General features: G+C 31.4%; 1 protein-coding gene and 1 long non-coding RNA gene across 4 annotated transcripts; one reads left to right on the forward strand and one right to left on the reverse strand.

The window, feature by feature from the left end:
- Window positions 1-100: 100 nt before the first annotated feature.
- Window positions 101-14,892, forward strand: LOC126675534 (protein PHYLLO, chloroplastic). 3 transcript variants are annotated; one of them, XR_008790356.1, is made up of 29 exons: window positions 101-272; window positions 370-591; window positions 737-954; window positions 1,628-1,742; window positions 1,849-1,965; window positions 2,531-2,632; window positions 3,040-3,099; window positions 3,225-3,284; window positions 3,629-3,733; window positions 3,800-3,994; window positions 4,331-4,429; window positions 4,602-5,168; window positions 6,312-6,536; window positions 7,412-7,714; window positions 8,837-8,904; window positions 9,122-9,280; window positions 9,732-9,857; window positions 9,944-10,075; window positions 10,170-10,287; window positions 10,920-11,075; window positions 11,223-11,462; window positions 11,613-11,780; window positions 11,976-12,119; window positions 12,401-12,862; window positions 13,405-13,704; window positions 13,791-13,948; window positions 14,057-14,164; window positions 14,315-14,656; window positions 14,768-14,892. XR_008790356.1 is itself a non-coding variant. In XM_050370187.2 (28 exons), the coding sequence occupies exons 1-28, from the start codon at window positions 135-137 to the stop codon at window positions 14,559-14,561; spliced, it is 5,112 nt and encodes a 1,703-aa protein (XP_050226144.1). In that variant the 5' UTR covers window positions 101-134; the 3' UTR covers window positions 14,562-14,761. The 3 variants fall into 3 exon arrangements, 2 of the variants coding, with proteins under 2 accessions (XP_050226144.1, XP_050226145.1); XM_050370187.2 differs by lacking the exon at window positions 14,768-14,892 and having other exon boundaries at window positions 14,315-14,761; XM_050370188.2 differs by lacking the exons at window positions 14,315-14,656; window positions 14,768-14,892 and having other exon boundaries at window positions 14,043-14,164.
- Window positions 14,893-16,487: 1,595 nt separating this feature from the next.
- Window positions 16,488-17,952, reverse strand: LOC126674702 (uncharacterized). Its single transcript, XR_007639610.2, has 2 exons — window positions 17,087-17,952; window positions 16,488-16,789 (listed from the first exon to the last, which is right to left on the reverse strand). It is a non-coding gene; the product is annotated as an uncharacterized LOC126674702 (long non-coding RNA).
- Between the last annotated feature and the right edge of the window lie 6,793 nt (window positions 17,953-24,745).

A 24,745-nucleotide genomic window follows, 5' to 3' on the forward strand; every position in this document is an offset into this window, starting at 1 on the left:
TACTAGTATATACACGTCAGCTATTTTAATCCGACGTGGAACGTCCACATCATCGCCGCTTATCTACTCACCTCAAAATACGAGAACTTGGATATTTAACGCACACCACACACTCAAGCCTTCACTAGCACAAAATGAAAACTCTCTCAATTTCACCGTCGCCAAATCTTCATATTCGCGGCAACAAAATGACTCTCCCGCCGGTCGCTAAACACTCTCGATCCCTCGCATTTCTCAACCGGACCACCGGTTCTCCTTTTCGCTTCGATAACGTCTGTCTCTTTTTTTTTTTTAAAAAAAATTATCGTTTCAGTTTAATTCAATTTCATTTGCGTTTTATTAATTTTTTATTATTGTCGTTTTGGTTAGGTTATTGTTAATGCAGTGAGATATGACGGACCGGTAATTGATATTAAGGAATTAGAAGGTCATGGTGATAATATGGAGTGTGAGTTAGTTATTCAGACTTGCATTACACGTACCTTGACTCCAGCGTTGACTTTAGAGCACGGTTTGAAGAGTGTTAAAGAAGCTGTAGAGGAATTGAAATTGAATCCTCCTGCTTCGAGCACTGGCATTTTCAGATTTCAGGTGTTTTATCTGTTCATGATTTATTGCAAATTGTGTTTGATTCTATGTTAGTCTGTTGATTGAATTTTACAGGTAAAAAAATGGAATATGTGGTTATTATTGCTTTGCAGTGCGATTATGTTGTATTTGTTTGTTTATTTTATAGGTTGCGGTACCTCCCGGTCCGAAAGCTCTGACTTGGTTTTGCTGTCAACCACAGCCTTCTGGAGTGTTTCCTATATTTTTTCTTTCTAAGGAGACAGAGAATCCATCGATTAAATCTCTATATATGAATAGAACTCGTGGTGTTTTCGGAATTGGAGCTGCAATTTACTTTGTGGATTCTTCTTCTCGTGATTCTGGAGAGCAGAGATTGATACGGAGGTCTGTTTTGTTCTTGTGTATTAGTATCTCTCGCCCTCTTTACCTTTTTGATAAATAATTTATTACTGGAACTTTCAAGTGCTAGTAGCTCAAACGGTACCAATGAGATGTAGCTCAAACGGTACCAATGAGATGTAGCTCAAACGGTATAAGCGCTGAGCATCAAATTGCTTAGATCGTAGTTCATTTCCTCCCACAAGCGCTCCCCCTTCCCAATTATCAAAAAAAAAAAAAAAACTTTCAAGTGCTAGTTCTCAATGAAAATGATAATAGGTTGTTATAGGGTTATTTGGGATCCGATTTAGGTGACATGATTAGTGGGTCTGTCGATGAAATTGCTAGTTATCAGTTGAGTGCTTATTACCATTTGCAATTGATGGATTGGTCCCTTAGTGAGAGTAATTGATTTTGATTTCTATTCAGTGTTGAAAGAATAGGAGCCATAATTAATGTTTGATAAAAAGGTGACTGAATCTTCTGAGTCCTCCTTTATTTATTAGAATCTTCTGAACCCTTCTTTATTTTTTCACTTTATACAGTCATGCAATAAGTAGAGGGCACTTAAATTTTGGTCACTATTGATGGAGTTATTTAATTCTCTTTTTTATTTTTGTTTATGTATTTCTTGTACCTTATATGGTGGCTAAATAATACCCTTGTAGTTTGTCTGCAGATATGTCTTAAGTGATTCCGTTGGCATAGGAACTTATGGTTTTAAGGATGCTAAATTTGACCCTGCATCTACTATGAAGCATGAGGCTGGTTCCTTTTATCTTGTAATTCCTGAGGTACTTGAATTATTTTGCATCTCTTTTGTGCTAATTTTATCCGAGCTTCAGTTGATAGAGCTACTATATACTTATATTGCTTTTGGTGTAAATGTGATGTGAATAGATTGAATTAGATGAGCATGAGGATGTCTCCATTTTATCAGCAACATTGGCATGGGATGATGCGTCCTTTTGTACATTTAAACAAGCAATTCAATCGTTTGAATCCTCTATTTACCAGGTATATATCATTTATTCTTATACAATGCAATTTTAATATTTCTTATTTGGTCCAGGACTTTGCACGCCTCACATGTGTAATTCATTGAATAGTTGGTTAATTCAACCAGATTATATTATTTCGCTCGATGCAGATCTAGATTATGCACTTGATAATGACTTCTGAGTTTATTTATATTACTATGAAATGCGCATATTTGCAAGAAATTTTGCCAGTTTTTGCCGTTATTTGACATGAGATGGGAGTAACAGATTAAGAATTATCTTCCTCGACTTTGAGGGCCATTCTCATTTCTTGGCCCTATCAAAACTGATGTTCAATAATCAGAAAGAATTTTAAGTTTGCAATTATCATGATTCTGTAAAAAATTTGGAAGTTGAGCCAGATATTAGCATGTGCACTGTTTTTTCATTTATCTTTACTTAGTTCTCGCCACGTCTTTGTTGTACTGTGGTACATTTTTCAGTTATTGTCCCATTCAGATGGTTTGTTCTTTGGAAAGCTCATTGTATATTCTACCTGTTTGATTCTATACCCTTCTCTTAGCTGTTAAATTATCTTTCAGGCTAGTGCTCATTTTTGGTCAGCTACAAGGCGAACCCTTTCTTACTGCATCAGAGCTGCTCTCAGCAATGTCAATCTGGTGAAGGAGGATACTTTCCGAATGGTATGCATCTACACTTCTCTTGAAAATTATACAAGTGGTTTAATTTCTGTTGTAGTCTTGTTATTCTTACTAGTGAGTTGACAATTTTTTTTTTCCATTTATAGTTTTAATATTTTCATTGATTATTCAAGGTTGCAAATTAGAATATGCCTTTACATATGTCAAAATGTTGAGATTGTCGTCCAACTGAGAGCTTTGTTAGTCGCGAGGTTAGGGTTTTTTTTTTTTTTTTTGGTATAACGAGGCCTAAATTTCATGGATGATATAAGACAACTATAATTTTTTAGGAGAGAATGAATGCATATCTTAGTTTCCAATGAAATTTGAGCCGACTTCATAGCCTTATATATTTACATTGAATTGAAATTTGAGCTAACCATTTTGTTCTTGAGCATTGTGATTTCTAGGTTTCTTCGCATTCACTGTTTTTGGACAGAAGGGGTTACCAGGATGACCTCTTGGAACTGGTATCTTCTTCTTCCTGGTAATTATTCATCCGTTCCTAAGTCTATTTTTTCATTATCGAAACATCACGTATGATGCTCACCTATAACTGTCTGAACATTTATTTCTGCCAAAACTTACTTTGCAGAGGGAGTTCTGTCAGTTTTATTTCAGACTTTCACCAACCATTGGTATTTCCAACAACATGGTACGTTGTGTCTACTGTATTTATATTTTTGGTGAGTCATCATCCAATGCAGTGTGTCATGCTTTAGGAACTCGTGAGTTTATATGACATCACATGTCATCAGAAAGGTGGTAAATCGAGAGAAATGGATAAAAGACCTGCAGAGTGTGAGCTTGTGGGTGCTTCTTGGACCCAAATTAAAAGTTCTGATGGTGTAATATCTGATTGAAGACGTGTCTTAGAAAATTTAGTTCTCTATGATACTTTTATGATATTTTCAATGCATGACTTACGTTTATATTATGTTTTTTTTGCAAATGCTATAAAGAGAAAAAGTTAAATGATAAGTCTTGTTTGCCTCTCAGCTAGGTCATGCCAGTGAAACTAGTCACTCCTGGAATGATTATGCAAACATCAATGCACTTTGGGCATCACTTATAGTGGAAGAATGCTCTCGCCTTGGGTTAACGGTGAGACCTAATCTGGCATCAATTACAACCAATTCTCTCTGCTGTCTAACTAATTTTTTGTTCCAGTATTTTTGCATTGCTCCAGGATCGAGATCATCCCCCCTTGCAGTTGCTGCTGCACTTCATCCCCTCACGACATGCGTTGCATGCTTTGATGAACGCTCACTTGCATTTCACGCTGTTGGTTATGCAAGAGGTTCTCATGTACCAGCAGTTGTCATAACTTCTTCAGGAACAGCAGTCTCAAATCTACTTCCTGCTGTGAGTTTCATTAAATATTCATGTTATGAAGGATTTCAGTTATAATTGGTAAACATGTATTCATTGTTTATCATGTTTGAGCCAGTTGTACCTGAAAACTGAAACTTCAACTGCCGAGCAATTTGTGACTTGCAATTGTGTTTACTTTATTAGCATGTTTCGGATGATGATTTAAATATGTTGGATCTTATTCTTATTTATTATTGATTTTTTATTTTTTCTACGGAACTTTTAGATATCAGGTTATCTGTCTCTTACATGCAGAAACTTAGAATACTTGTATGAACCTGTGTATATGATGCATGGATTGTGTTTATGATGGGGGGCAATCTACAGGTTGTGGAAGCCAGTCAAGATTTTTTACCACTTCTCTTATTGACTGCTGATCGTCCTCCCGAGCTTCAAAATGCTGGGGCAAATCAATCAATCAACCAGGTAGGCAACATTGAATTGCATGCAAAATTGATATCTTGCCTTTAACATGGGTTACTACACTTGTTTATTTATCTGTTTTAAATTTTGTGCATGTTTTTCTGTGTATTTCCATCAACCTTTTTCTTTTCTTGTTGAATTACTAAAGGAGCACATTGCCTGATATATTTGGTAGGTGAACCACTTTGGCTCTTTTGTGAGGTTCTTCTTCAACCTTCCTGTTCCCACAGATAATATTCCTGCTAGGATGGTGCTTACTACTCTTGACTCAGCGGTACATTGGGCAACCTCTTCACCATATGGGCCAGTTCATATCAACTGCTCTTTTAGAGAGCCATTGGATGACAGTCCAAACAAATGGATGTTGAGCTGTCTGAAGGGATTAGATAATTGGATGTCAAGTGCTGATCCATTCACTAAGTATATTGAAATGCCAAATTCACTTGCATGTAGTGATAGTCGCATCCCAGTGACACAAATTCTTGAAATAATTGAAGGGGCTAAGAAGGGGCTTCTGCTTGTTGCTGCAATTCATACAGAAGATGAGATATGGGAATGTCTTATCCTGGCAAAACATCTTAACTGGCCAGTTGTAGCAGACATATTATCAGGTTTACGATTAAGAAAGCTATTGTCTTGTTTTCCCGGAGTTGAGGAGAATATTTTATTTGTTGATCACCTTGACCATGCTCTGCTCTCGAATCATGTCAGGGCTTGGATGGAGTTGGACGTAGTTATTCAGGTATAACTTGATTTTTTTATTTTCTCTGTATTATTGCTTATGATGGCAAAAGGCTTGGATCCCATCGATGTCCCCGACATCTTAATTAAATAGTTTGTAAAGATAATGAAAGGCCAAGGATGAGTTTTATATTGCTCGTATGAATTTTCTTCTTGAGTTTCTAAGTAGAAGCAAGAGACATGGATTTTGGGCTGTATATGTTATATGGTTTCCATATTTTCAACTGCTATTGTTTATAAAGTGGTTACTATAATTTCTATGGGCATAGTTTAACAAATGTAGATGAGGATCTGAAATATGTGGTTATCTTTAAGGAGGGAAGCAAAGTGCAGAGTACATAGGAGTGGAATGCACTCTCAAAATGAAAATGGAAACATTGTTGTGGAAATTTGGGTGTGGTGCTTTTATTAGCAGTTTTCTAGTTGCACACATCAGAACTTCCATATCAGATTCGTAGTACTAGAAAAGAAGTAGATGGGATACATTCGAATAATGGCTATGTTTGAGTAATGTTTCAATTGCTAGGTAATAAAGCTTCTCGAGTTTAAGGGAACTTACTGAGGCTAGAAGTAATATTAAATGGTTAGTCGTACGTTGTCAGGCCTCGAGTGCATAACAATAACTACAGAACTCAGTATTTTTTATCTGCATCATACATGACAGATAGTGAAAATTTTATCTAACATTGTCAGATGTATTTTAGTTCAACTGGTGCTCTTGTAATAAAGCTGTTAATTTTCCTTTAAAGTATTTTTATAAAACTTATGACTGAAGAGCTGGACAGAAGTTTTGGCTGGCGAAATGGTTTTATCTCGGTGGTATTTTTTGTAATAATCCCAGTGAGCAAAATAATTTATTAGTTAGTCATGGCTTCTACAAGAGAGAAACACAAATTTCCGCACACGCCTTTTCAGCTTTAAATAATTAGATTATCTTCCTAATGAAGCTCAAAGTCATATCATGTATGTTCATCCCTTGCTTCATGTTCCAGTCCCCTGAGTATCTGTATGCAATTAGATAGACCATTGTAGCTGTTCTGGCTATGATCTCGTAAGTGTTTTTCTGTTTATGCAATGCATTTGCTCATTGTCTTACTAGTTTGTGTCTTTATCATGTTTCCTTCTGGTTTTGATTTATATACAGATTGGAAGTCGGATAACAAGCAAGCGTATTTCTCAAATGCTGGAGGTGTGTTTTCCATTGTCATACATCTTAGTTGATGATCATCCATTCCGTCATGATCCATCACACTCTGTCACTCATAGGGTGCAGTGCTCCATCCTGCAATTTGTTGACTGTTTGAAGAAAGCTCAATTTATTCGTAGGGGCAGCAAATGGTCTGATTATTTAACAGCATTGGACAGGATGGTATTGGAGACCCATTATACTACTTTGTCCTTTCTATGTTAACTTAAATCCCTTCTCTGATTTACTTAATTTCCTTGCTATTATAATAGCTAGGTATTTTGTTTAATATGGATATTTGAATGTCTTAGGTTGATTGATCAGATTGGTGCCATAAATTTTTGAAATGCTGCTAGCAGAAACTCTAGATATTATGCAATTAAATTGCCGGATTGTCACTTTATAACTAGCTTTATTTTCAAATGTTTTGCCATTGTTTATCTCTGTTACCTGTGGGGGGTATATTCTATTTTAATAGGTTTTTCTTTTTGACTTGATTTATTAATTAATATAGCTTAGACTGAGATGCATGTTTTTCTTTTCTTTTAAGACATAAATCTCTACTGTAGCAGTCTCTTTTATTGCTACAAACTACTCCCTCCGTCCCAATAGAGTTGTCCACTTTAAGAATTTTTTTTGTCCCAAAACTCTTGTCCACTTTCAAAAAGTAACTAACTTTACACTTAATTTTCCTACATTACCCCTATTTAAAGTCCACTAATAAAAGTAAATTGCAAGTGGACCCTACATTAAATAGGGGTATGACAAGAAAAGTAAGGAAAATTTTACAAAAACTATAAACAATGATTGCTTTTCTTAAACTATGTGATAAAGGCAAAGTGGACAACTCTATTGGGACGGAGGGAGTAAATGGTTAAGAGAGTTTGATACTGATCTGAATTTGTTAACATAGGGCAGTGCATCAACCGAAGCCCTGACTGAACTTGGATGTTGCTAAAATTGCTTCCATGCCAAAATGTCCTTTTTTTATAGTTTGGCGAATAAATTTTTGTATTATTCTGTGAGTTTGTCCTCAATTTATAAGCCATCTTGTGTAGGTTGCATGGAACATATCATTTCAAATTTATGCAGAGAACTCTTTGACTGAGCCACATGTTGCGCGTGTAATTTCAGAAGCACTTTCATCTGAGTCAGCTCTTTTTATTGGCAACAGCATGGCAATACGTGATGCAGACATGTATGGCTGTAGTTATGACAAGCACAGTGATAGCATTGCAGGTACGATGCTGAACTCAGAGCTCCAGTGTCTTGGGGTTCGTGTGTCTGGAAACAGGGGTGCAAGTGGTATTGATGGCTTGCTTAGTACAGCAATTGGTTTTGCTGTTGGATGCAATAGAAGAGTAAGTATTTGATTTTTTTCTGCACTTCTAAAAATTTACTGATATGAAAGCAGTTCTTGGTTGTGATTCCCATCCTTCAAGATTTCTACTTGTTGTATATTTTACTCCATATTTTGTTTTGAAAAGAACTTTTCTTATGAAAAACTTTGACGCCATATACACTACAAAAACCCAAGCACAAGTGGATGTTGTGCCATGTGCTATACAATAACTTTCCTTTTCTTTTTCATTTATTTGGAATAAGTTACCTGATAAATGACCAGAAAAAATAGCCTGATAATCCACTTTAACCCTTAAAATATATAATTAAGCACTTGACTTTAAGTTGGTTTGATAACACAATTTAGTAAAACTTTTGAATTAAGTCAAAAGTCATCTTAGATGGTAAGTTAAATTAATTAACTGAAATTTCTACTCAAAAGGCCACTCTCTTGATTTATTAGTTTTTTTAATTGGAATGACTTTTATGCCCTTCATATATCCTTTTATGCCCTTTTTTGTGTAGTGCTAAGAAATATATATTCATTATGGAATTGTTTTTAATTTTCTTTTTATTGTAATTTTTAATCTTGAAGAACTTTCATTTTCATGTTATTTATTGGTGGCTGAACCTTAATGTTTAAATCTTGTAGAAGTTATATGTGTCCAATTGAGAAATTTAATGATCTTTAGAAATTACAGTTATCAAATAGGTTAATTAAATTCAATGCTAAAGAATTTGAGTTGTTACTATATTTTTTTGGATAAATGTTACTATATTTAATGCTTAAAAAAATCAGCTTTTACTATTTCAGTGCTTACTTTTTTAGTTTTACCAAGTGCCACACAAGTGATATATCTTATATATATAATCAGTTAAAAATTTGATCATTATGGTGTCAAAGGTACTAAAATTTAAACTTTATAATAGAAAAGGTATATTTTTCACATACATTATATCTATGCTAGCCATATTTAATTTAATTAATAACTCAATGAATTGTAGTTTTTGAGATTTTTCCATTTAATTCATTGTTAAACTCTAGTTCGTGTACTGTACATAGCTGAGTTGCTATAACTATCCTACATTGGTTTTCTAACTAAAAGGAATTTATATCTTCTCATACTTCTGGCAATTGTTAGGTATTTTGTCTGATTGGGGATGTTTCTTTCCTTCACGATACAAATGGCTTGTCAATATTAAAACCAAGGTAGAGACTTTAGTTATGCAGCTATTTATAAGTATCACTATATGTATATCTGTGTTTGTTTGTTGAAGTTTCTTTATAATGCAAACATGTATTAGGCAATGTGTAAGGAATCAGTTGCCTGTTTTCCGATCTTTGAACTGCCATTCATCTAATATAAAACCATAGAATGTCTTACAGACTTCTCATTTCAACTTAAGAATGCTTATTTTTCCTGAAGGTTGCCAAGGAAGCCAATGACGATACTCGTGATAAACAATCATGGAGGAGCAATCTTTAGTCTTCTTCCTATTGCAGATAGAACAGAGCAAAGAATACTCAACCAATATTTCTACACTACCCATGACATTTCAATTAAGCAACTGTGCATGGCACACAGGTAAAACATGGCCTTGCTTGTATGGTATTTTTGTTATCATTTTTGACCTTCATTGAAAACATGGCCTTGCTTGTACTATGATCATTTCGACACCATTATTGCTTTTTGTTTGAATTGACTTTCAAAGAATGCAGCAGCCAGCAGCAACCAGATGATTTATTCTTCTATGTCAAATGAGTCCTTGCCTCAGTCTAATTGCTTCATGTGAATGATTTTATAATTGAGAAAGAACTTTGCAATTTTTCTTTATCAATTAATAGTTTCTCTATGAGGAGCTAATGTATGTCTGTTGTTGGCTTAGTTTCCTGGAAAAACTTTCTTGGTGGTTGCTTTCTGATCCTATTTTAGCCTTCTTGAAAAAAAGCTTCTGACTCATTGCACTTTGGAGTAATAGTATATGATTGTTGAAGCAAAACTGTTTTCTTTCTAATTCCAATTAATTGGAGTGAAGTGTGAGGCATTTACAAGTCAAGACTAAAATGGAACTTCGAGATGCTCTAGTTACAACTCAGCAAGAGGAGACAGATTGTGTCATTGAAGTGGATAGCAGCATCAGCGCCAATTCAACCTTCCACAGGTCTGGTATTTCTCTTAATCATGTTTATTTGTCATTTCCATGATAATAGATTATAACCTGCTCACAATTTATGGTTCTTACTGTAGTACGTTAAAAAATTCTGCACGCCAAGCAGCTGATCATGCCTTAGCCGTTCTTTCAAGCCTTGCTGTTCCACATTCCACTTCGGATGGCTTCTTCTTATGTAAAATCCTCAGAATGGAATATTCATTGTACAGGTTAGGTATTTGTAAGAGAAATAAATTTTAAATTGCTTCAGAATAACTACTTATGCAGTATTTTGTTACATCTTTCAAGCATTTGTTGTAACAGAATTCAACTATGTGCTCCTACTACATCAGCTCCTGTTAATCATGACAGTGAGGACTTCCATAAAGAAGGCTTTATTCTGTCATTGTCTCTTGAAGATGGAAGTGTTGGCTACGGCGAGGTTGATTTTCCTTCATTGTTGTTTATATGACATTCTAAATCATAAATTGATTGTGATTCGTTGAGATATCCAGATCTCTATATTTATTCTTGTTCAAGTAGGAAGGGAAGAAATATGCAACTTTGACATGAATATATCCTTACTCAGATAAAACCCTGGCATGATAGAGTTTCTGTTTTTGTTGTGATATTTTTATTAGAATAGGAGAGGGGAAGGTCCAAACCAGGTTTGGACAATATGTTCCTACCACTAGATCAAGTCTGTGGGACATCTTTATTGTGCTAAATATGGATTTGACGTTTCTTCTTTTGGGCTTACTTTTTGCAAAATGACATTGAAATTGCCCAATGTTCCATGGACTTTCATTTAGTTTTTGTAAAAAAGTAGATTTTGTTTTTCTTGAGGAGCATGTTGGATCTTTAATTTATTTATAGATCAAGGGTAAAGCTTTAACGCTAGACTATTTTTTGAAGTGGTCTGTAACAATATCCCTAACACACTCTTTACTCATAGCAATAAATGCAGATGTATTTCAATAAATTTTCTTATCTCTTTGACCTTCCATATTATTATGTATTAATCTATTTAAATATTTTCTTATCCATCGACCTTCCTTAATCCTTATCGAACAGGTTGCACCTATTGAAATTCACAAGGAAAACATGCTGGATGTAGAAGAACAACTTAGATATCTCCTTCATGTGATTAGAGGAACAAAGCTGAGTATTCATCTACCTCTGCTGAAGGGATCACTTTCCACCTGGATATGGAAAAACTTTGGAATCCCGGTAGGTTTGTGCATATCCAATGTATATGCCTGCGATTAACATGCACAGTAAGTTAGTTATCAGGCATCCAGTGAGATGTTTCCAATATCTAAATTTCATGTCTCATCTTTTTGGTCGAGTTAAATTGGATTCCTCATTGTTATGCAGGAAAATTCAATCTTTCCTAGTGTCAGATTGGGTCTAGAAATGGCTATCATCAATGCTGTCGCAGAAATGCATGGTTCCAGCCTACTACATATAATCCAACCATGGAGAGAAAATGAAGAAGCTTATGAAAAGTCAACCGTCAAAATATGTGGCCTTATTGATTCTAATGGGACTCCCACTGAGGTTGCTCGTATTGCTTCATCTCTTGTGGAAGAAGGATTTTCTGCATTAAAGCTGAAAGTAAGCCTATGGAATCAGTCATTCTATCTTGTAACACTCTCCCCCATTGTTGTGCCATCGAATTAGTATGTGCGAAACAACTTATCTATAATTATGATGCTTGCTAGGTTTTGGATGTAAGTTGAATTTCTAAAAACAGTTCTGCTATAGGTTGCACGTCGGGTAAATCCCTTTCAAGATGCGGCAGTTATACAAGAAATAAGGAAGAGAGTTGGTAGACATATAGAACTCCGTGTGGATGCCAATAGAAAGTGGTCTTATGAAGAAGCTATTCAATTTAGTTCTCTGGTGAAAGATTGTGACTTGCAATACATTGAGGTATAACTTGCAGCAAAATTTGCACATATTAGAGTAAAGAAGAAGTGATACATTCAATGAATTAATTCTCAGCTGTCAGAAAGACCTAATTGTCACATTTGACTACTCTTCTTACCAGTGTCTTATAGGCATTAATATGTTTTTTTTTTCGGGGGTAATTTTTCCTGATTGTCGTACAATACTCTTGTGTTTCAGGAACCCGTGGAGGATGAAGATGATATTATAAAGTATTGTGAAGAGAGTGGCTTACCTGTGGCACTTGATGAAACTATTGACAAGCATTGTGAAAATCCTCTTCGTATGCTTGTGAAGTATGCTCACCCTGGAATAGTCGCTGTGGTAAGTAGTGAATTGTCACTGTGATACAAACCATCACTAGCATGATAATGATTTATTTCTTGCAGAGTATCATTTTTCGTACTGGGAATTGGAACCATTTATATTACTTGCAAATAAGAAAGAAGGGATTTGAAAATATGCTTATTTACAGGAAAGAAAACAAATTCTTCTCATGATTTATCCTCGGAAGACATTTTCTTTTACCAGAAGAAGTTTCTATCAGTAACAAGTGGATTTCTCCTTTGATACACATTTTGATTTGTTTTTATTGGATTTGTCAGGTTATTAAACCAAGTGTTGTTGGTGGGTTCGAAAGAGCAGCACTAATTGCTGAATGGGCACATCAACTGGGGAAGATGGCTGTTATCAGTGCTGCATTTGAAAGTGGCCTGGGTCTGTCCGCTTACATTCAGTTCTCCTCTTACCTAGAGGTGCAAAATTCAGATCTTTGCAGAGTTATGAACCGAAAATTGGGTCCACCTGTAGCCCATGGTCTTGGAACTTATCGTTGGCTTAAACAAGATGTAACATCTAGATCTCTAGGGATTCAACATCTTCCAAGCAGTGGATTTGTAGGAGCATATGTAGGTGATGCCATTAAATTCTTGAAGAGGTTTCAAATAAACCAAAATGTTATTCACGGAACCTTTATAGGGGAGCAAGTTTCTACATACCATTTGGTTGTGAATTCAAAGGATTTGTCTGCCTCCATTAAAGTGCAAGAGGTTGGATCAAAGAAAAATGTGAGTGCAGGAGTTTCACTTCTTTTGTTAATGTTTTTCATCCTTTCTCTACCCGATAAGTACATTGTGCTTGCTGTTGACTTGCTGAGAAGCTTATAATTCCGTTTTAGTTTTCTGCACATTAGCACTTGAAAACAAATGGCGCCAATATATGCTACTAGCCATAGACATGATTCTTATATATGATCTTATCTGAATGATTTTATTTCTTAATCGTTGATTCCTCTTTGCAAAATTTTACCATTAGCATGAAGATCTCAATTTGCTAATACAAATTAAGTCTTATTGCTCGAATTTTTAGTTAGTTTCAGTGTAAATACACCAGTCAACATCATCTTCCTGCTCTTTGTTAGGCATCTTCAAGTTTTAGACAAATTGCTTTATTATGTCCAGTTGTCAATTATCGAAAACTTCGGATGCAGTTAGTTCTACTTTTTTATGACAGTGTGCTAATTATTAAGGCATTAATATTTAGATTAGCACAATCCATCCAGTCATGGCTTCTATTAGTTTACCCACTTCATCATAATTTATTCATGCAGGATAATATTGTTTTGTTTCTTCATGGCTTTCTTGGAACTGGTGAAGACTGGATCCCAATCATGAAGGCCCTCTCAATATCTGCAAGGTGTATCGCAGTTGATCTTCCTGGTCATGGAGGATCAAAGATACAACGCATTGGTGGTAAACAATCTGAACAGCAAGCAGCATTGTCCATTGAAATAGTTACAGATTTATTAAACAAGTTGATTCAACATCTAAGTCCTGGAAAGGTTTCCATTGTTGGATATTCCATGGGAGCAAGAATTGCGCTGCACATGGCAATGAGACATGGCGATAAGGTACATTGGGTGGACCGGACATTTGAAATTTGAGAGTTTAATAATATACATGGTTGTTTAGTTGACAGTAATTTTTTAATGTTCAGCTCAATAGAGCTGCTATAATATCTGGTAGCCCAGGATTAAAAGATAAGATTGCAAGGAAAATCCGTCTGGCTAAAGATGTTTCTCAGTCACGCTTACTCATTGATCATGGACTACAATGCTTTCTTGATTCCTGGTACTCTGGAGAACTCTGGAACAGGTAAAAACTTGGGTTTCCTTATTTAAATAACTTTTTAAGCTTTTCGTTTTTCTTTTGGAACACTCTGCCTACATCAAATTTCACCTGGCTAAAGGTTCCATGTCACAGCTTGAGGAGCCATCCCCATTTTAAGGATATGGTTTCCAGACGCATGTTGCATAATGATGGTTATTGGCTAGCAGAAGCTCTATCTGGCTTGAGCATTGGTCGACAGATGTAAGTTGGTTAAATTTTTTTAAGTTCTGTTTCCCTTAAAACCTTTTTTAATCTTACGGAGTTCAGTTACCTACTTTAGTGTCAAACTCAGTAGTTGGTTGTTGCTGTTGCTCTAATTGTTTTTCATATCATATAATGCTACCGTGACAGATCATTGTGGGAAGACTTGAAGCAATGCGATATACCACTTCTGCTTGTTGTTGGAGAGAAAGATGGAAAGTTCAAATCAATTGCCCAAAAAATGTGCGATGAAATTGGCCAGTCCGGAAATGGCGTAGATGGCGCGGGAAACAATATTCCTCAGATAGTTGAGATTCCCAACAGTGGACATGCTGTCCACTTGGAGAACCCTCTACCTGTTATCAGGTCATTGAGACAATTTCTGATCGGGATATGAAATTGTTCCACTCAAAGAGCACAGTGAAAAGATGCTTTAATCCGAAAGCTGGTAACAGGTGATGACTGATGCAGTTCATGGTATCTGCTGTTTGGGTAATTTTCATCAATAGTCCCTAAATTTCTCTTTTCCACCAAAGTCCTTGTTTTATTTTACAATAATTTTTTTAAATAATATAACGAAAAATCCATTTATGTCTATTACAGTCCGTCAGAAAATATTGATTCAAGACGCCTAGAATGCAAATTGGGCAAATGGAAGACACAAATTCATAAAAATACATGTTAGCGCCATATGCCAATAATATTTACGAATGAATATTTTTTACTAAGACGTGTCGCTGACGTATATTTTTTTGTGTACGTGTGGCTTTTATTTGCCACATCAACTGCATTTTAGGTCTAACATTTTTTGATAGAGAAGCTGTAAAATGGACAACAATGATTTTTTCACTATGCCATTTTAAAGTCGGAGATTTTACGGTTAGAAACTGAAATAAAACAATTTCAATGGAAAAAAGATAAAAAGTTCAAGGATTGTGGTTGAAAATTACCCCTGTTGCTTTAATCTAAATTATAGTTTGTTCATGTGGTTTTAAATAATTTTATTCATATTTGGATTATAATAACTTAAGCAACTAAAATTTACTTAATTTATATCAATTAAGTATATTTTATTAAAAGATATTATAGAAATTGGACATCTTTTGGTAAAATTTCATAGCACAGGGACTCTTAATGGTGCCGAAAATTCCATAAGACTTTGTGTTAAAAGTTGAAACCACAATATAATAAAATGAACTCATCCCTAATAACATTCATAAACACCGTCCCATTTAAGAAGTTTTTGACATTTTCTTATGTTCTACTTTAAAAATTTCATTATACCTTTTTAACTCAATTTCTCATTTTTACCTTTTGTTTTATCATAATAGCAAAGCACATTTATAAGACAAGTAATAATATGTATAATTTTAAAATACAATAAATAAGGACAAAATAAAAAAATGTATTTATATTTTCTTAATATGTATGAAAAATATTAAAGGGACTTTTTAAATAAGACTGAAAAAGTACTATTAAGTCTATCTCTTATAAAAAAAAATTATAATCACAGTTCATATAATTTAATGATAGAATATTATATTTAAAAACTATATGGTAAGAGTTTGAAATTTTTACATTTATTATAATAATTTTTTTTGGGTAAAACATAATAAATTAAAAAAATTGTATGAACGTAAAAGGCAAAATGCAGAAACTTGTTTTGATCCTGATGAAATTTTTGAATGGTTATTTCATCTTCTATTCTTGAATGGTTGAAAGATATTTAGAACATAAAAGCATAAACAAAGATGAAAAGGAGAAATTTTTAAGTAAGACTCAGTCTACCACGTCATCCATAGACTAACTCTATCATATTATAACATGACATTAAAATAGTGGCATTATCGTAATATCACCATTAAAAGGTGTAAAAAAGGAGCAACCAAAATTACGATAATGACACTATTTTAATGACATGTTATAATTTAATAGGTTAGTTTATGCGTGGTAGACTGAGTCTACCTAACAATTTCTCAGATGAAAAGACAAGGCAGATTATAATATGAAGAAACTGAAAGTTGCATATTTAGACTAGAACTTAGATTCTGTACTATTTTTTCAATTTAGTAATTGTTAATTTAAAGGTATCGTAAGCTAAAGAATATATTTTTCTAAGCAATTTTACAAGTATCTAATTTTATTTGTCAAGACTTTACTTTTTGTGCTTAAAATTGTACAGCTCAAATTTTAGAAATATTATGAAATCTCATATATAATATATGCAAGCATATAATTTTTTTAACTAATAACATTATATAAACTAAATCGTATAATTCAATTCTCGATGAACAATTAACTAATCAAACATTTTAATTCCCGATTCGAATCTCGACTTGATAAATATGATTTAAACAAGATTTATTTGATGTTGAACAACAATATTTGACAATTACAAATATATATTGTCTGTGGGAGGAGAATAATAGAGGTAGGTAGGCATGACTAGCTAGTTGCATTTCCGGCCACCGGTGCCGCACGATGCATCTGCAGATTTTCCTCCGTTGGCTGCATATATACAGAAACATTTTCCTTCTTTAGAACATAACCCTCCTCTTTTACAACGGAGGTCACAGTCAATGTCACGTGAGCATTCTTTCGCGTCTGCCTGTATAATTGTTGATTCTGTCCATCCAAAAGAGAAATAAAATTATAACATTTTTAAAAAGATTAATATAATAATATTATGATTACATTAAAAAACTATGGCAGCCAAATTTATAGTGAAATTTCCGTGACAGTTTTATGACGGATTTGAGACAACCGCGGTTACAAAAGTTTGTGACATCACTTTTTGTCACAACTCTATCATAAATTCTAAAAAATTAATCGAAAATTCTTCACAATCCCGTCATAAATTTGCCAATTACTAATCGACAGTTTTTTGTAGCATATATGTATAAGGAAAAGAAATTAGCTTACCGAAAGAGATAAATAAAACTAAAAGAGCAACTAGAAAGAACAATTTGAAGGGTGTCTTTGCCATATTGATGATTGTTTGATTTTCACTTTACTTAGACAATGATTTTAAGATTTGTTTTGCAAAGCTTATACTAAGGTAAGATCCTATTTAGTATTTATAGCACAACTACAGAAATATTTTACCAATAAGGAAAATATTGGTAAAATATTTATATTTGCAAATAAACTGGGAAATGTTGATTATATAATCTGTACTTTGTAGTCTTGGTTCACTGGATTTTGCCAATATGTAAAAATAATAAATGCCTATTTACATAAAGAGTATTTATATATAATTGTATGGTAAGGGTAGGGGTACAGTATGCATATAATAAAAGAGAAAATTACTATGAAGTCCCTCACATTTGATATAATTCACACTTTATTTCCTTATGTTTGAAAACTAAACTATATGGCCTCTCACTTTTGCTTCCCTCAACATTTTAGTCACTCCATCTATTTTTAGTGTTAGTTAACGAAGTCAAAGGATTTATTGGTAAATTAATTATCAAAATTGAGGGCGAAATCGTTGATAAAAACAAAAATAAGGGGTGAAATCGTTGAGAAAAACAAAACTGGGGAACTATATAGTTTCGTTGACTTTGTTAACTAAACATACAAAATGGACATAAGGACTAAATTGTTGACAAAAACAAAAGTGAGGGACAATATAGTTCAATTTTCAAACAAGAGGGACTAAAATATGAATCATATCAAATATGAGGGGTGTTATAGTAATTTACTCATAATAAAATTTGGATTTTGAAGTGCTAATATAGCTATGAGTGTAACAATAGGATACGAAGAAAGCAAAATGAAAATCAAAAAAGGATTTAAAATTATATAAACAAATGTCATTCAAAGCAAATTGTGTCAAATTACATATAGTTATCAATCACAAAAATTGTGTCAATACTATATTAGTATTAACTTTTGCTTGCCTAAATAATGTGAACAATTTATAGGTAAATTTTACCTGATTACTAGCAAGTTCGTATGCATAATAACTTCACATGGAAATTGTGCATTTTCTGCTAGATGAAATTAATGTTATTTTTTTTATTAAAATGTTATTTTATATGGAAATTTTATATTTATATGTATTTATAAATTATATTGAATTTGTATAAAATATAAGATTAATTGCACCAAAAATCACCAACTTTCGCGCGTTTTTGGTATTTAACATAATTTTTTTTTCTTTGGCATGTTTAACATTAATTTTTATTTTTTGGCATATATGTCCATGGTTGCGTTTCCTTTGAAAATTTGTGTCGGATTGGATGTAAAACGGCGTCGTTTTACATCCAAAATGGCGTTGTGGACATATATGCCAAAAAAAAAAAGTTAATGTTAAATATGCCAAAAATAATTATGTTAAATATCAAAAATACACGAAAATTGGTGATTTTTAGTGCAATTAAGCCTAAAATATATACAAATACATATGAATAAGATACTGAATATATACATATAAAATATTGAATGTATAATTATAAGTGATTGGACATACTAGATGGATATATTTTTTCTAATTTTAATATTGGTGATAAATTTTGTTTAAATGATAAATAATTATCTATTTTAATAATTTTATTATTATTCTAATATAATTTTAAAAAATAGATATAAATGAATACAATATTAATATATATTTTATACTAATAATTTACATTTTTGTTTGAAATACTTTCTACATCTGTATAAGTTTATATACGAAATGTACACCAAACATACTAAAAGTTAAAATTTACATTTTGCAAATATTTTTCCAGAAAAGTTAAATTTTTGTAATATATCTAAACAATTGGTATTTTTGTAAAAAATATTATAAAATCGAATTTTTATAAATATTTATACTTTTCTCTTTGTTTTTTATGGAAAGAACCCATTGTGGTATCCAATTCTTTTAATCTTTGGTGTAGTATATGGTTTTTTTTTATTAACTTTATTTATAGGTATGAATCGTATGATATATTATCCAAAAAAAGTTTAAATTTTTTCACCTCATTTACAATCTAAGTAAAAAAAATTAGTTTCATCAATATTTTTTATTATTTGGAGAAAGAGATAGCACTTGTGAGAAGAATTAAACACAATCTAACAAAGTGTTGTCTAGTATTTATAATATTTGGACTATTATTATCCCAATTTAACATGTTAATAGCAATTTTTGTATCATTTCACATACATCTTTATAAAAAAAAAAATTACCATTTTCTTTAATTGACACTTTAATCTCATATAGTTTTATACATAATTTCTGATTTTTTTTAAGCTGTGTCATAAATGCCAATTGAAGAATTTCTAGAATTGCATTAGTATATATTACTATTAATAATAAAAATAACGTTAATTATGAAGGTAATATTTTTTTATTAATTGTTTTGTTATTCGTCGGCTAGTAGCTTCGAAGCCAACTTTAAACTAAAAATTATTAAATTTAATTTTCTTGATTTAATTTAAAAAATTGTTGAATTGTTGTATCTATTAAAGTGCACTATATGATTATACAGTTTATATAACATTAGTTTCAAGCTAAACAAAATTGATCATAACTTCAAATATATTTTTATATATACTACAGTTTAATTTATTCTCCATACTGTTATCATATCATAATTAAATTAACATTATTTTGATAAATAATCTTTACAACAAATACCTAACAAAATCTCAGAATTATCCAGCAGTAACACAAAAATAGAATTACCAAACAAGATTCCAGTAGAACGAACTTTTATTTCTCATTTATTAATTAAGCAAAATTATTACATTTTCTTTTTATCATCAATAGTGACAAAGGTTTTTGCAATCGCCATTGTTGCGACATTGTTGCGTGGAGTTGTCTTCTTCAGTTTGAAAAGAGTATTTTTGATGTAATTTAGGTTTGCAGAGACAGTAGCCACTATAACATTTAGCAGGTGACCCATTTGGACACGTAATTTGTTTGCAGTCGACATGTTTGGCACACATAGTTGCTTCACCAACCATTGATGCCTTTGAGATTGACATGCCTGTAAAATAATTTTATTGGACTTCAATAAATCATTTCATCTGATTAACTATCAACATTTATGCAATGTGGGCTTAGCCTGAATGGTTAAGGCGTCTCTAAGTGTGTTGTGGGTTCGAACTACGTCTTGGTAACTAACAACTAACATGAGATTTTAATTAAAAAAAAAAAAAACTATCAACATTTATGTGTCAACTGTCGGGGTGATTTATATCAACACTTATTTGATAATGTCTAATGTCCTAAAAAACTCACTTTTGGTCTCTTTTCAATTTTACTTCAACGTTGAAAAATCACTAAATACTATTTGACATATTTCATTGTAACAAATTTTTGATTTGGAACTAATTTTTTACTTCAAGGATGAAATTATTTCAATAAGGGTTAATGTCAAAAAAAATCACGAACTTTACACGTTTTCTCATTTTAATCACGTAGTTTAAATTTTCTCATTTTTATACACGAACTACCACTTTTTCTCAAATTCATACACGGTACTGAGTTGACACTCATTCATTAGTGTAAAGTGACATCCACCTCAACAAATTACACCAATGGAACCGTGACACCTCAGCACCGTGTACGAATTTGAGAAAAAGTGGTAGTTCGTGAATGAAAATGAGAAAATTGAAACTGCGTGATTAAAATGAGAAAACGTGTAAAGTTCGTAAATTTTTATGATATTAACCTTTAAATAACTATGTCTGTGCGTATAATTATATTCTTTTTCATTCAAAAAAATGTAAATAAGTCCTTTATTTTTAAAAATTATAATCAAATCGAAATTAATATAAATCTTGGATTAATTTAACTAAATCTAAATAAATTCAATACATACACAATTAAATTTTTTTAAATTTTATTAAAAATATAAAAATCGTTAAACTCATCTTAGCATTAAAACGCCTTCGACCACCCTGCGACTGTCCGCCTCCGGCCTTACAACCGCCCACCTCTGACGCGGAACCGGTTCGTCTTCCCCATGAGGAAGAGAGCAGCTCATCTTCCCTTGGAGAAAGACGAACCGGTTGCGGGTCGGAGGAGGGGTAGATCGTGGCTGTAGATAGGTTTATTGTCGGAAACGCTCATAAAAAAATTAGTGAAATTAAATTATATTAAATTTAAAATCTATTATTATGATTATTTGAATTTGTGGGACATAATGATAATGATAGATATATTCGCAATGAAACATAGTTGTGAGTAGATGCAAACATTTTGGTTTAAATCTATTAGTTAGTTTAAATTTCAATATGACAAAATAAAGAAAATGTAAATGTGATATTATATACACATATACTTACATGCCACGAAAAGAAGTATTAATGCCATCATAGTATAAGCATTTGCCATTTTCTATTCCCTCTTCAGTTTGATTTTCTCTATGGTTCGTTGTGATTTTCTTTTCAGGAGCTGTGCTTTATGAATTTTAGTCTATAGCCAGTATTTGTAGATTAGAGCTGCAACTAATCTTGAACTAATTAAAGATAATTCATTTAATATAAGAATCGAACACCTATTCAGGCTAGATATTGAATTAAATACTTGCTAATCTTTTCTTTTGTTTCCATGTTCTTAAGACATGTAAGATAAATATGCAATTATCTCTTGATCGCCTAATTAAATTTTGATCACACCTTTCCTGTGGCAGGATCCTCATAATTTCAATAAAGAGACAAAGCAAATTCAAAAGAAAAATTGAACTATCTAGATAAACACAAAATAAAACTAAATTAATTTCCGTAAATTTTTTGAGTAAATTAAATTAGAGCAAGTAGGGCGGAAGTAAGATGGGCTGTTATCTCGCTTTCATACTTGAGGAAATTACCCCATTTACTAAAAAAAATAAAAAAAATTACAAAACTACATGTTGACTTTTTTATTTACAAAAATCTTAATAATATTTAGAAAAGTATAAAAAAAATAAAAAAAATATCAAACATACGGTGTATACTGTGGGTATACTGTTAGTATACTAATAAACTAACATTATCTCAACATTATACCAAAATTATACCGACATTATACATACTAACTAACATTATATCAACATTATATCAACATTATACCAAAATTATACCGATATTATACATACTGAGATTTTATTAATATTAAATGAAAATTTACCAAAATTGCATCAAATCGTATACTAAAAATTAAATTAATAATATACCAAAATTATACCATGTACTCATCAAAATATACTGAAATTTTATTATTACATCAACATTACACCTCATCGCATACTAAATATTAACCTAACAATATACTAAAATTATACCAACAATATACAAATTCTCTAGTTCATTACCAACTATAGTGAAAAGTACATATAAAATAAATACATGTTATCAACTAGAAAATATATATAAAAATTTATAATCGATATACCAAAAATATACTGAAATTATACCAATAATTAACCAAATATTATTTTTAAATTATCTGATTTATAGTTTTAATATTCCAAAATTATATCATAATTATACCGACATTATACAAATCGTACTTTTGTAATTAATTTTCATTTTTATGGTACTTTTGTAATTAATTTTAAATCAGTCATATTTTTGTAAATAAAAAAAATTTACATATACTTTTATAAATATTTTTAAAATTTTAAATACTTTTGTCATCGTCCCTTCATACCTGTAGTGAAATTAGTCAGAATAGTAAAAAATTCATTAAAAATCAGCCTCATATTTTAATAGGGTAAATCGGCCTTATATAAAAATAGAGAATCAAACCAAATTTTATTATATTTGTTTGACTTTCGTCGGATTAGAAAATATCACAACAAAAAAAATAAGAAATAAGGAGACCAATTGTTAAAAGAATATTAAGAGTGTTAACATAAAAATGTTCCTCGTACAAAGTTTTCCTTTTTAATCATCTCATTTCGTTTTGGATTAATCACATATAAAATTATGAACTTTACACTAAGTTTCAAAAATAACATGATCTTTAAAATGTGTCAATCATAGACACCACCTTTTATTTTTTTCAAAAATAACATCGGCAATTTTTAATGGTATTTTTGCTGACGTGGCATGACATTTGACAGACCCATAAAGTGTCCAAGTCAACGAAATGCACCGAAAAATGTGCCCATAATGAAATTAAAAAGAAATGAAAGGTGGTTTCTATAATTGACACGTTTTAAAGGTCATGTTATTTTTGGAACTTGGTGCAAAGGTCATGATTTTATATGTAATTAACCCTTTCATTTTCTTTTGTACTGAGAAACGAAGCTAAAAGTTCTTAAAAATGTTGGGATCGAAAAGTTGGCTTAATGACATTATTGCAATTTTACTGACCTTTTAAGTTAGCGTTTTTTTTTTGAGTTTGTTTTAATGAAAAACAACTTTAAGTGGTAATTTTCCCTAACTTGCATAAAACGATAGTCAATTAGCACATATGTTATGTGGTCATTTTCGTATATAAACTTGCTTCTTTTTATCGGTTTAACATGTTTTAGCATTTGATTTACCGCGTAAAAGGTAATTTGCCTCCTTAAGTTGCAAGTGATCATGATCAATTAGCACGAATTTTATTTTTATTAGTACTTAAACTAGTTTATTTTATCAATTTTCCTATTAGGCGTGTAATTAAAACAATTTTATTTTTAAACCCAATAAATAAATAATTATTAAAATTAAAATAATTTCTTCAAAAATAATTTAATTTAAATTATTTATCAAATAATTTTAAATAATAATAAAAGAATTAGTTATCAGACAATTTTATAAAATAATTGATGTATATATAATATCATAAAATAACTAATTTATGCTTAATTAATCCAACATAAAATAAAAAATATACAGTCTTATTATATATTTTTTAATAACTTATTATATTAATTAGTAATTACAATTATTTTAAAACACAATTAGTATTCTTTAATTTATTTTGCATAGATTTTAGAATTGACGTGTGATGGCCTCATACTGCCGCTCTTCGCATGTGATAACCAAAACTGTCATCAATTAAAATAATCGATTGAAAAGATATTTATAATTTATAATTATTCATAAGTGATTTTTTAAAAATATTAAAATTATTTTTGAATAAAATAAAAACCGATTGCTTTTAAAAATATTAAGCTGATTTTAATATTTAATATTGTTAGATTCTAAAAAATTATTATAATTTTTTATTTTTATTTAATTTTAAACTTATTTACAATAAAAATATATTTATGGGAAAATTGATTAAAAAATGATAAATTGAAAGGGTGAATTGATGAAAACAGGTTAATTTTAATGCTAATCGAGATAAAGCACAAGTACAAAATAGGATAAATTGATAGAAAAAACAATTTCTATTAAATTAACCATAGAGTTTAATATTTTATTAATTGATCATCACTTATGAGTTGCAGGAAAATTTCAAATTAAATCAATGAAAAACTAACGACCTTGTAGTGATAGTTTTTGCTTTTTGGTCAAATTTATTTTTAAAATTTTGTTATTTTTATTTTACAATATATAATTTTTAATTAATTTAGGATTTTAAATTATACATACAAAAAAGAAAAATTATTTTATACACTCATAATTATGATGAATTTGACACAAATATTTCTTAAATAGTTTTAACAA

This window comes from Mercurialis annua, linkage group LG3 (genome assembly GCF_937616625.2).
Source record: "Mercurialis annua linkage group LG3, ddMerAnnu1.2, whole genome shotgun sequence".
NCBI classification, from domain to species: domain Eukaryota; kingdom Viridiplantae; phylum Streptophyta; class Magnoliopsida; order Malpighiales; family Euphorbiaceae; genus Mercurialis; species Mercurialis annua.

Coding starts and splice junctions, on each gene's coding strand:
- LOC126675534 (XM_050370187.2), top strand. CDS start 135: ATGAAAACTCTCTCAATTTCACCGTCGCCAAATCTTCATATTCGCGGC. Junction 592..736: donor CTGGCATTTTCAGATTTCAG/GTGTTTTATCTG, acceptor TTTATTTTATAG/GTTGCGGTACCTCCCGGTCC. Junction 9,281..9,731: donor CAACTGTGCATGGCACACAG/GTAAAACATGGC, acceptor ATTGGAGTGAAG/TGTGAGGCATTTACAAGTCA.